Genomic DNA, 12,667 nt, shown 5'->3' on the forward strand with positions numbered 1-12,667 from the left:
TAAGATGCCTAACTTTTAGTCTATCATTATATCATAATTGCAGTGTAGCAGCACTGACACATGGCTAGAGGTGAACCTCAGGGGAAGAAAACATTCCCAATCAATGTCTAATGGTGCTATGCCCAATGGATGGATCCTTCAAAATGAAATTCTGCATGCACTCTGACATCTGAGTGATTGAAAGATATTTGCCTCTGGCAGACAGCAAGATGACAATACCATTAAATAGAATACACTGTTCTATAGTAGCTTCTTTTCTTAGACAATGCAAAACCAGCCCTGCAGACCATTAGCACATCTCCGCAACACATTTTAATTTCAAACCATCCTCTCCCATTTCCTTTTAATTATCATAGGGCATTCTCAGAAAAGATCAGCCAGATGGAGATTAAATATTTCACTACTGGAAGATGACGCACTCGGCACTTAAAAAGGAACCTTTATTGCAATAAAATCATTAATTAAAGACTCAACCAATTCCCTAGACACGAGATGGAAAACACAAGAGACGACTCCAAGAGGGAAAGTGCATCAGCTATGACTTCAAAAAAAAGAAAAGAAAAAAGAGACAGTTACAAGAACACCAACTTGAAGTGGCAACAGTGCTGGACAGCAGGGAAACCTAAACAAACATGTTTTCATAAAAATCACCATAATTTCTCTTCCTTAAAATGAGACCATAGTGAATACTTTATGAAGACAATCTCAAGATGTTCTTCCAAGCAGAGGGCGAGAACAGGGCAATGGAGGGAAGCTAAGGAGACAAGATAGCATCAGCTTACCTTTCTTGCTGGAGGGCTTATTAGTGAAGTGAGGGTTTACTGGAGTGTTTGAGACACATCATAAGAGACATGGCTAGGCTCACAAATTATATTACAAATATGGCTTTATGAATGCATAAAACTACAAGTCATCAGAAAATTATGTTCGAAGGCTCATTGAAGTGTTCCCCCCACCCCTCAGTCGATAAACATTACTCTGTAAACCCAAACTAGTAAGTAATACACCTAACAGGTCAACCTATATCACCAATCAGTGGAGGCTGAAACTTAAACTGAACATTTGAGCCCATCCATAAAATAGGTAAACCTAGATCTTCTGTTGGCCAAACAACCTTTAAGCCAACATTTGTTCCTGTGAAATTCTAGATCTTTTCCTATCCCTATGATCTCTCATATGGATGAAACTTGTGGAGAAAGTGAATCCAATTCACCAAACAATGTTTTTTGCACAGTCATTAATTCCAACTGCATTTTTTTTGGCAGGACAGCTGTCAACCCAATAACTTTGAAGCAGATACCTGCAACCATAATTTGGACAGGAAATATCAGATCTATTCTTTTGAGGCCTAAATGATGGCACTGGGCATGTCTACACCTTAAAGGGTGTAGAGGGAGAGAGGGGGAAGGATCACAGACTTACCTGCTACTGTGATCCTCCCCCAGCATCTTGATGGCTGCGCAATGTCCAGGAAGGAAAGAGGGAGGTTGCGGACGCCAAGTTTTTTTCTGCAACAGGAGAAGGAGTGCAATTGCACTCCTCCAGAAAAGTACGTTTTTTTAAAAAAAAAACCCAAACAACAACAACTCTGAACCCGCTCCCCACACTTGATGGGCATGGACTGCCCCTGCACAGCTCCGTGCCCATTTTAAGAGCCCTGCTACTCACAGGGAAGAAGGGACTACCTGGGAGCAGTAGCCACATGGCCTATGCTCCTTGGGATGGTCCTGGGGCCGCAGAAAAATAATGTTTTCCGCAGTCCCAGATATCCCGGGGAAAGTACCTGGTCGTCCCTGGTTGCCCCCAGGATCCGCTGTGTGTCATTTGGACAGACAGGGATGACCCCAGGATATAGGCAAGGTGTAGACATGCCCTATGTTTCTCTTCTATGAAGGATATCTATTTTATATGTTTAAATTCATCTGCCAATGGAAACAAAAGAAAAAGAAGACGAGTAGATCTATGAATTTCCCCTAGACATTGTACACTTAACCTTTTGGATAATCCAAGGCAGATGTCCTAATGACCTGTTCAGTTTCCCTTGTAAAATGCAATGACAATGCACTATAAATTATTGTAGAAAATTGCCCTGCAGTTAGCCAATTCAAAACCAGATCTTCCTCATTGGAATCCTTTTGAGAGCTGTGAGGTTCTAAACACAAGCTGAGATCCAAAGTGGGACTTGCATTGCCCCATTGAGATTTCTGACTACTTTTGTCTTTTAATGGCAGACCCCCATCCCCACGCCTTCTCACAAACTGCTACTGAAATGCCCTCCATTTCAATAACACGCTGTCAGGCAGCATCTGTGGCTTTCAGTTAAGAAAATGAGTGTAAAGCACCGGGAAACAGTTATATATCTGTTTCTTTCTGTGCTTGCCCTCCAAACTAAGATACCAAACCATGATTTAAAGAATTCTAATTTGGATGGAAATCTTGCTCTGCTAAGCAGGTCAGGGGCAGGTTACTGCCTGAATGGGAGGCTGCCTGGGAACACAAGGTAGGCCACCTGGAGTTCAATGATTGGAAAAGTGGGGTATAAACGTACTAAATAAATAAAAAGCCAGAGTTTGCAACTTTGGATGGTACAGCCAATTACGGTTGCACTAAAAAGAAATTAACTTTTGGAATCTGAGTGGGTGAGGGAACACATGATCCCAAGACTTGGTACTATATGTGAATCAACCCATCATCATCATCAATTTCATCTGTGTGGTCTTACACAGGTTTAGAAAGAAAAAAAAGTCTACAACTCCCTGCATCCTCCAGCTAGCCATGCTGTCTACAGTATGCTGGGAATTGTAGGACTTATTTCTATTGAAACATGCATCGGATTGCCCCCTTAATCAATGTATATATCTCTTACCATTTCGAAATATAGTTCAGAGCAGTTTACAAAATCAAAGATGAAAATACATTGTATGAAATACCAAAACTCTTCAGTTTAATTATTCAAAATACTTAAAAACCAAGCCTTAAAGCAAAATAATTAATAAACAAACAAACTGGGCAGTACAGTCATTCTTGGGCTTGTACTTGGGAGGGTTTGGGTAACAGGTGCCTAAAACATGCCACCATTGGCACTGCCCAAATACCAGGGAAGAGAACATTCCATAAGGCGGATGCCACCATGGAGAAGGCACTCTTCCAGGTTGCCACCAGATGGCAAAAATGTCCCTTTTGTGCCAAGGCATCAAACAGTTATAATGCAACTTCTTATTCTGTGCTCTATTCTTAATTAAATGAATAACAACATGGTGGCCGGTGGGGGCGGGCGCATGGAAAAGACCTGAATAAGTGTACTAACTTCTGGGTGAAATCCAGGTGCCATTTTAATGGAGGTCCATTTTAGAGAATCTAGCCCTAACACTGTAAGCATGCTAATGTAAAGGATGAAAGGAATTAGGTCTCCATGGCATGCTGTAGCATGGTCCTTGGAACAAGATTTTCATTTACTAAGTAAATTACTGTACATTATTGTATAATGGTGTTCACATTATAACTGACAATTAGAACCATTAAGATGAAAGCTCATAAACAGCTGAAAGCTCACATCAAATTAACACAGTCATGATTGAAATCACTCTTCTGATTTCTGCTCTTCACAGACATAATCAGCATCTTGCATAGAAATGAATAGGCAATGAGCAACATCGCAGCCATGCTGTGGCAGAGGTGGCAGACTCTGCTAACAGCAAGGTTCATGGTCTTGCCTACATAATGATGATCATTGGACACATTGTGTCCTTTCCGTACAAATGTTCTTCTGCTGTAACAGCAGGCAACATATCTGCAATCACACAACTTGCTATTCCCCAGGCTCTCACAAGAATCAACAGGTTTCTAATGAGGAAACTCTGGATTCTACATTGGCTTCCCAGACGTTACTTTAACAAGGTAACTTTTATGGCTGGCCCTTTTTATCCATATGCCTCTCCTGGTGGTCCTAAGCAAGTGTTGCCCAGAAGGGGCAAGTCTTGAACTTCACTTAGTGGTTACAAACCACTATCCAAATGTTGGTTGCAGGCCCTTACTTTATAATACTGAACTTACTCAGTGCCAGGCAAAGTCTTTTCTTTCCTCCCAAGCATTTTAGAGACTTACTTCTAGTTTTTAATGGCTCTTTTATCAATCCCTGTGTTGTTTGGTATTGTATTGTATTCTTTTAAATATTTGTATTGTATTTTATAATTTAACTGTTTGTTTGGTATCTTAAATCCTTGTAATCTGTCCAGATAACATTAGTTTTTCAGTGGAGTAAATATAATAAATAAATAAACAAACAAACTAGTGTTTCCCAAACTTTGGATAACTGGGATCCTTGGGTTTCCCTCCTCCTTCAGATTAAAACTGGAGGCACATTTCACTCCCAAACACTATACACTATTGGTCAGATACATGCAGGAATGAGACATCACATTTGAGTGCCACAGTATGGAAGTACTCTTCAACAACCTCCATATGTGGCTAAACTCCTCTGGTTGGATCCAGGCTAAGTTAGATTAACTTAGATACCACTGAAATCAATGGGACAAGTGATATATGACTTAAGTCCCATTGATTTTAATGGGAACTGATTGCAACTAACTTTGTCTGACACCAATCCCTCATGTCCTGTCTAAACTGCATTTGAATTGTGCTGTAACAATATGTGTCCAGTTGAACGTCAGCTACTTATGATGTGCTACAATATGCATCACTTACACCCGACTGATCTAAAATAACATTGGATAAATAACACACATCCTGGCATATCACAGAGGTTTGATGTCCAATAGTTCATATATTGTTACTGCACAATTCAGTGCAGTTTAGCCAAAGCAGCAACCATATTCTCCACCTGGAGGCTACTGAAGACTGCTTCCACATCACAGAATTCAAGATGGCGGTGTACCATTTGAAAACTCATTACCATGCGCATTTGGCCAACTGTGTGTAGAGGCTCCACACCAGCAACAGCTGATACTAGGATGTGCAATGCTGACATGGAGATGTTGCATCTGACTTGATCAATGCAGATGGTTAGGGGCTTTTAAACAGCATGTTATGGGGGAAATCATGAATTATGATAGGGACTATATTTCCACTATATCAGCCATTATGACTCGATAAACTATGCAAAAACACTTGATAAAATGAAAAGCAAAACCAACAAGAAAATAAATAAATATTTAAATTTAAAACATTATTATTATTATTATTTATTTATTTATATAGCACCATCAATGTACATGGTGCCTATATCCTTGTACATTTATCAGCTTTTACTATACTTAAGAGATAAAGCAGGAGAACAGCAGGTTTGGGAACTAGAGATTCCAGAAGACTTCATCAAAATGTTAGTAAGGGTAGTGTAAAAGGGAAGTTATCTGTAGCATTCCACTACTCATCTATGTAGAAAAGGATGTTTCTATTGATTCTGCAGAGGGTTGGGACTGGAAGGAAGGGTGTTAACATTTTTATTTCAATCCCTTTCCTTCCTGGAAACAAAGCATAATCAAACATGTGCATGAGACTGATGCCTTCGTTTTTTGAGTGTTTTTTTTTTACAACAATCAGATAAATGCAGAGTCTTTGATCCAATTTGTCTTTAGTGAACATAATGAAAAGGATGTTCTCATATATCCTATTCTCTAATTTAACATATAAATCACTCACAAAAATATGATCCAGATGGGCTCCGATGAAGGAAACCAATTAACTCACAGTGCCTCACCATCTGACACATTAGTTGTCATCATAAAAATACAAACAACATGGTCAAACAATAAGGTTCTGCCTTGAATCTGACATTTCCAATTAGTTTTGGTACTCTGTGAGTTCACTCACCACCACCACCACCCTGCCTTCCCATCCTCTACAACAAGGCTAAAGAACAAACATTTTGTATCCCAGTGAATGCGCACATATAAACTCTTGTGTTTACAGAGCAAACTCTGCGGATGAAGCACGTTTATCGGCATTTCCCAATGGGGCAGTTTTTGGAACTAATGCATGCCGAGTCCTGTCCACATCTGGTTTCTCAATTACATTCAGAGCCCACTTTGCTTTCAAGTGCTCTGGCAGCACAACGGTGCCAAACCTGGAGGACAAAAGTACTTGTAGGCCCTCCACAAATGTCTGACCTGTGTCTGTGGGCCGTCACAGATCAGCGGGCTATTGCTGCTGCTGCTGCGGTTGTTTTCTTTGTATAGGTTTCCTAGAAATACAGCCTCCAGCATGTGGCAAGGCCTTCTTTGGCACTCAGGTTTCATTGTCAGGTAATTAGCGCTGCAACAAGCCCCTGCACGTTGAACTGCAATTAGCATTACAGACTAAATGCTGGAACTACACACAGACAGCCCTTATACATAATACATCTGGGGCTCAGTTCTGGAAGGTGCTGAAGGTACACAGCAGCCAAGTGAGCAAAGTATTCTTCAAGAGTTATTCTCAACGGTTTCATTCCTGAGATTATGAAATGGAACTATTTTTTTTTCCATATCCCCATTGATGAGAACTTATTCTCAAATAAGTTGTCTGGAAATACAACAGAGAGAGAGAGAGAGAGAACATGGATTTTTTCTATGTTGGTGGCAGGATAGGCAGACCAAGAGATATAAGCAACAAGTGTTGGTATGAGTTAACAAAATTTGGGGGAGAATGTTACTTCACCACTCTAAGATTTTTTTATTAACAAATTTAAGGGCACGATAAATAAGAATAAGAAATTACTCCCTTACCACATAATTGTTGCTTCCAAGTTGGGAATCTAATCAAATTACAATAATTAGAGATTGTTACATTAAGCTATGGGATTTTGCATTTCTAGATAAATTAACTTGGATTATAAGAGTTAAGGGGGAAAGCCTTGCGCTAAATTTGAGAAACAATGGAAAAGGTTTACAGAATTTGGGTATAGTCAACAAATTACAATGAAGGGTAACCCATTTTTGTTGATGTTAAGGAGAGGAAATGTTGGCATAATCTGGCCCTTTAGTATACTGTTGTTGGTCCTTCCTTCGATAAACTTAATTTTCAAAATAGATACAAAATATGGAATGCAAGAGGTCTGTCCTTATTCTGTACTATTCTAAATTCCAGATGGACTGCATGAGTATATTGCACTGAACAGAATTTTCACATTTTCAAAAGGTATACATAACCTCAGTTCTAAGAGAGGTGAAACAACTTTAATGAGCCTCAGGTATTCAACAGGAATACATAATTGTGAGCAAGTCGGTTCAGTTCCCTGTTTCTGCTCATTATCTAACTTAAGCCAAACTTCAGTATTTCATTACAAACAGCAAATGATGCTCTGCTCTTGTGCAATTATTTCTACATAGAATATACTGCTGGCAAAGGAAAATCAGATACTGACAGCAAACTTAGGGCTCATTTACACCAAGCAGGATATTCCACTATGAAAGTGGTATGAAAGCAGTATATAAAAGGCAGGAGCCACACTTCTGCTTTATAGCAGTATTGAAGTGCACTGACAACTGTTGGGGCCCATGACGCATACCATATACCACTTTCATACTGCTTTCATAGTGCTCTATTCTGCTTGGTGTTGATGTGTCACTGGCCCCAACAGTTGTCAGTGCACTTCATTACCACTATAAAGCAGTAGTGTAGATCTTGCAGCGCACTTCAATATCACTATAAAGCAGTAGTGTGGCTTCTACCTTTTATATACTGCTTTCATAATGGAATATACTGCTTGATGTAGATGAGCCCTTAGTGGCACTTAGTGGTACGGTATATATGTCAGTCATTCACAAACAAGGTATGAATTTCATTTATAAATTAAAATGGGGGGAGGGGGGAAAAAGCAACCAGAAGGAAAGCCATAATGGTTTGGTAATGCCTGAGCATTACCAAAGGAGGAAAGTCCACTCCAAATTAATTCCTTCTCTTATTCATCTATTTATCTAGTACTGGAGATCAACAATCTCTTCCAAGGGTGGGCCGTACTACTAGGCGTAGTGAGGCTCTTGCCTTAGGCAGCAGAATGGGAGAGCTGTGTATGCCACATGATCTGCCCTTTGCCCCCAAAGATAGGCTACTGCTGTCAGGTGCGGTAGGGAATGGCATCTCATTACTAGTGTTAGAGGAAGACTCAATGGCCAATATAGTTGTCTTTTCTGCAGGGAGTAAGAATGGCGCCATTTTGTCCTTCAGGTCAGGCAGCAAAATGTCTTGGGCTGACCCTGTCTCCCCCAAATGTTTACTCCTCACCACCCCCACCCCCACCAGAACCATTACTGTCTCTCAACATGCCTTTTCTCAAAGTTGGGAAGATTGTTAAAGAAGATCGTTAAAAGAGCACCTTTTATCAGCTCAGGCTGATATGCCAGCTGCGCCCTTATCTGGACAGAGATAGCTTAGCTACAGTTATCCATGCTCTGATAACCTCTCGTTTGGATTACTGCAATGCGTTATACGTGGGGCTGCCTTTGAAAACGGTCCGGAAACTTCAATTGTTACAAAACAGGGCAGCACGCTTACTAACAGGGACTGGCCGACGAGACCACATTACGCCAGTCCTTTTCCAGCTTCATTGGCTGCCAGTCCAGGTCCGGGCCCGATTCAAAGTGCTGGTATTAACATTTAAAGCCCTAAACGGCTTGGGGCCAGGTTATCTGAAGGAACGCCTCCTCCCATATGTACCTGCCCGGACCCTAAGGTCATCCTCAGGGGTCCTTCTCCATGAGCCCCTGCCAAAGGAAGTGAGGCAGGTGGCTACCAGGAGGAGGGCCTTCTCTGCTGTGGCACCTCGGCTGTGGAATGAGCTCCCTAAGGAGGTTCGCTTGGCACCTACATTATATGCTTTTAGACGCTAGGTGAAGACCCTTTTATTCTCCCAACATTTTAACAATCTATAAATTTTAAATAACATGGTTTTAAATTTGTAATTTTGCATTGCTGCTGTTTTTATCTGGTTGAGCTTTTATATTGTATTTTATATTATGGTTTTATACTGTTGTTTTATACTTTGAATGTTTTTAATTTTTGTGAACCGCCCAGAGAGCTCCGGCTATTGGGCGGTATAGAAATGTAATAAATAAATAAAATAAATAAATAAATAAATAAATAAATTACTTAAAGCTTACTTAAAGAGGCCTTCAAGAGGCAGCTGGACAAGCATCTATCAGGGATACTTTAGGGTGGATTCCTGCATTGAGCAGGGGGTTGGACTCGATGGCCTTGTAGGCCCCTTCCAACTCTGCTATTCTATGATTCTATGATTCTACTTTTCAGTCAATTATTGCTTTGCGAAGATTCTTATACAGGGCATCAAGAAGCCTATTTGGGACTATGCCAAAAACAACCCCCCAAACCGAATAATTTAAGAGGAGGAGGGGAGTGATAAGGGGAGAGCAAGAGCAAGATCCTCCTTCCAGGATCCTCTGGGATTTACCATGATGGGCTCGTCGAGCAGCCTCCCACCACCTAAGAACAGTATAAAGCAGGGGTGGGAAATTGATTTCAGTCCAAGGGCTGAAATTAGCTTCAGGGAAACCCTCAAGGGCCACAATGCAGTCAAAGGTGGGACTAAAGGCAAAGGGGGCAGAGCCAAAACAAGCATAAGACCACCGCACCATACGGAGCTTAAGGCTCTTACTGGGAAAGGGGTCAGGGGAAGGGGTGTGGCTATCTGGGGAACCTTTTTTGGGCGGGGCAAGAACAACAGTGGCCATAATTTAGTTCTAGATATCTACCAAGCTGTCTTGTGTATGGATTTCCCACTGTTCAGAGCATAAAACTGACAACTCTGCATTATGCTAAATCTATACTAATGCTAATATATATATATATATATATATATATATATATATATATATAAATTAACCATTCAGTATTTTTACATTATTGGCACTGTAATATTTCAAATGAGAAAAGAGTCATTGAAATTTCACACATGTTTAATTCATTTTATACATTTAATAATTCAAATTCTTAAGTACAGAATTTCATAAAGGCCTCGTTATTGGGTCATGGAAACTCAATCTGTGGTACAAGTGAGTGTAAGGAGGATAAGGCATTAACACAGCTCTAGTAACTGCTCTCTTTCTGACCCACCAGCCTTTTTGCAATAGCTGTCATTGAGGAGAGGATGCACAACAGTAATTTCTATAAATCTCCTCTTATAATACAACAAGTCCTAGCTATTCAAAGCTTGGTGTACAGGAGATTTAGTTGTGGTGTATAGGAGATTTAGCTGTGTCCAGTAGCTAGTTTGTTGGACATAAAATTGGGAGTCAATTGCAAACACAATATTCCCATGCATCTTGCAACATTTAAAATTATAACTTCAGATCATCAAATGAAGCCTTCAATAAATACAAGTAACAGATTGAGACCTGTGGAGGGGGAAATGTGGTACATAAACTACAAAACATACCACAATTTTCTGATAAGTCTCATATTTAAACAATATGATTTCATAAAAAGTGTGAGTGCATTTGCTTTCAACCAACCTCAACTGGGAATCTCCTCCCATTGATGCTGTGCTCTGAGCCGGCTGATCCATTGCTCTGACCCCAGTGAAACTCAACTTTCTCAGCTTTGAATCTGCCTGGTAGCCCAGCACCGCTGATGAAATAATCATCCTTTAGGAGGATAGCAACTGAAAGAAGAAGAAGGAGAAGAAGTAAAAAGAGAGAACATTTCTGCAATGAAAAAAATTCTGCCATAGTTGTCATCAATAAGTTTGCAATAGCATTTTACACTGAACCAATATCCCTGTTCCGGCATTCTCCTAGGTACAGATGAACACATGGTTGTTTTATTATGGTTTTAATTTTTGTGAACCGCCCAGAGAGCTTCAGCTATTGGGTGGTATAAAAATGTAATAAATAAATAAATAAATAAATAAAGGGGGCCTGATAGAGGTCATATATGATCTCTACTCATTCAAGGTCTTGTTGACAAGGAATCTTTATGCATGATCCCAAATAGCTGCAGGTTCCCGGAAAATGGAGGTTCCCCATCTGTACATACAGGAACCTACTCACGTTCATCTATACATATGCAAGTTTCATGGGGGCTGTATACTCCAGTGTATAAAATAATCATTCCATTCCACCCACATCACTGTCAAGCATTTGTTTCCATCAATAAACTGCTTGTTGCTAATAGCAGATTTCATCTACACATTGCCTATTGTCAAAGTTGCAGATGGAGCTATCAAATAAAGTGGATCTTAAGACTGATCCTGGAAAATTTCAACAAGTTAGCTTCCCTTACCTTGAAAATCTGCCTTTCATAACAAGCACTCAGCACCTTTTCTGTATTCAGTTCTTATTTGTCATTGAGCACCCATATTTTACGGTCATTGGGCCTGTACTGAGTGCAGTAATGAAATCCAAATGATCTAGAAAGGATACCTGGTTATCTGGTATTCTTTGCTTTTGATTAACCTGTACTTCATTAAAATTATTTTTAGTGATTTACCTCTTATATTAAAGCAGCAAAAACCACTAGGAACTGTGCATTTTTAAAACTGTTCAGAGGCAGTCAATCTGTGAGCACCTTGAAAACAATGTGGTGATTACTAGAGGGCAGCATATATTTGTCAAGAACAAATCCTGTCAGACTAAACTGATCTCATTTTTTGATCGGGTAACCTCCCTTGTGGACTGTGGGAATGCTGTGGACATAATATCTCTTGACTTCAGCAAACCTTTTGACAAAGCGCCCCATGATTTCTGATTAGCAAACTAGCTAAAAGTGGGCTAGATGGAACAACTATAGGTGGATCCACAGTTGGCTACAGAATCGGACTCAAAGAGTGCTTATCAATGGAACCTTCTCAAACTGGGAGGTACCGAAAGGCTCAGTCCAGGGCCCAGTGCTCTTCAACATTTTTATTAATGATTTGGACAAGGAGGTGCAGGGAATGCTTATCAAATTTGCAGATGACACAAAATTGGGCGGGATAGCTAATACCCTGGAAGACAGAAACAAACTTCAAAGTGATCTTGATACGCTGGAGTGCTGGGCTGAAAACAACAGAATGAAATTTACTAGGGATAAATGTCAAAATCTACACCTAGGAAAAAGAAACCAAATGCACAGTTACAAGATGGGGGATACTTGGCTCAGCAATACTACAAGTGAGAAGGATGTTGGAATTGTTGTAGATCACAAGCTGAATAAGAGCCAACAGTGTGATGTGGCTGCAAAAAAAGCAAATGCTATTTTGGGCTGCATCAATAGAAGTATAGCTTCAAAATCGCCTGAGGTAATGGTTCCCCTCTATTTGGCACTGGTTAGGCCTCATCTTGAGTATTGCATCCAGTTCTGGGCACCACACTTCAAGAAAGATGCAGACAAGCTGGAGCGTGTTCAGAGGAGGGCAATGAGGATGATCAGGGATCTAGAAACAAAGCCCTATGAGGAGAGACTGAAAGAAATGGGCATGTTTAGCCTGGAGAAGAGAAGGCTGAGGGAAGACATGATAGCACCCTTCAAGTACTTCAAAGGTTGTCACACAGAGGAGGGGCAGGATCTCTTCTTGATCATCCCAGAGTGCAGGATGCAGACTAATGAGTTTGCAAGTTACAGGAAGTCAGATTCTGGCTGGACATCAGAAAAAACTTCCTGACTGTTAGAGCAGTACAACAATGGAACCAGTTACGTAGGGAGGTTGTGAGCTCTCCCACACTAGAGGCATTCAAGA

The 12,667-nt window shown here is 40.4% G+C and overlaps 1 protein-coding gene across 4 annotated transcripts in view; it reads right to left on the minus strand.

The window, feature by feature from the left end:
• PTPRG (protein tyrosine phosphatase receptor type G) overlaps positions 1-12,667 on the minus strand; it is a 689,896-nt gene that overhangs the window by 303,581 nt on the left and 373,648 nt on the right. For all 4 annotated transcript variants that reach the window (XM_063122069.1, XM_063122068.1, XM_063122070.1 and 1 more), the window contains exon 4: positions 10,464-10,612. In XM_063122069.1, coding sequence (XP_062978139.1) covers positions 10,464-10,612 — 149 coding nt within the window. The remainder of the gene's footprint in view (positions 1-10,463; positions 10,613-12,667) is intronic.

Source organism: Elgaria multicarinata, chromosome 3 (assembly GCF_023053635.1).
Source record: "Elgaria multicarinata webbii isolate HBS135686 ecotype San Diego chromosome 3, rElgMul1.1.pri, whole genome shotgun sequence".
Lineage (NCBI taxonomy): Eukaryota > Metazoa > Chordata > Lepidosauria > Squamata > Anguidae > Elgaria > Elgaria multicarinata.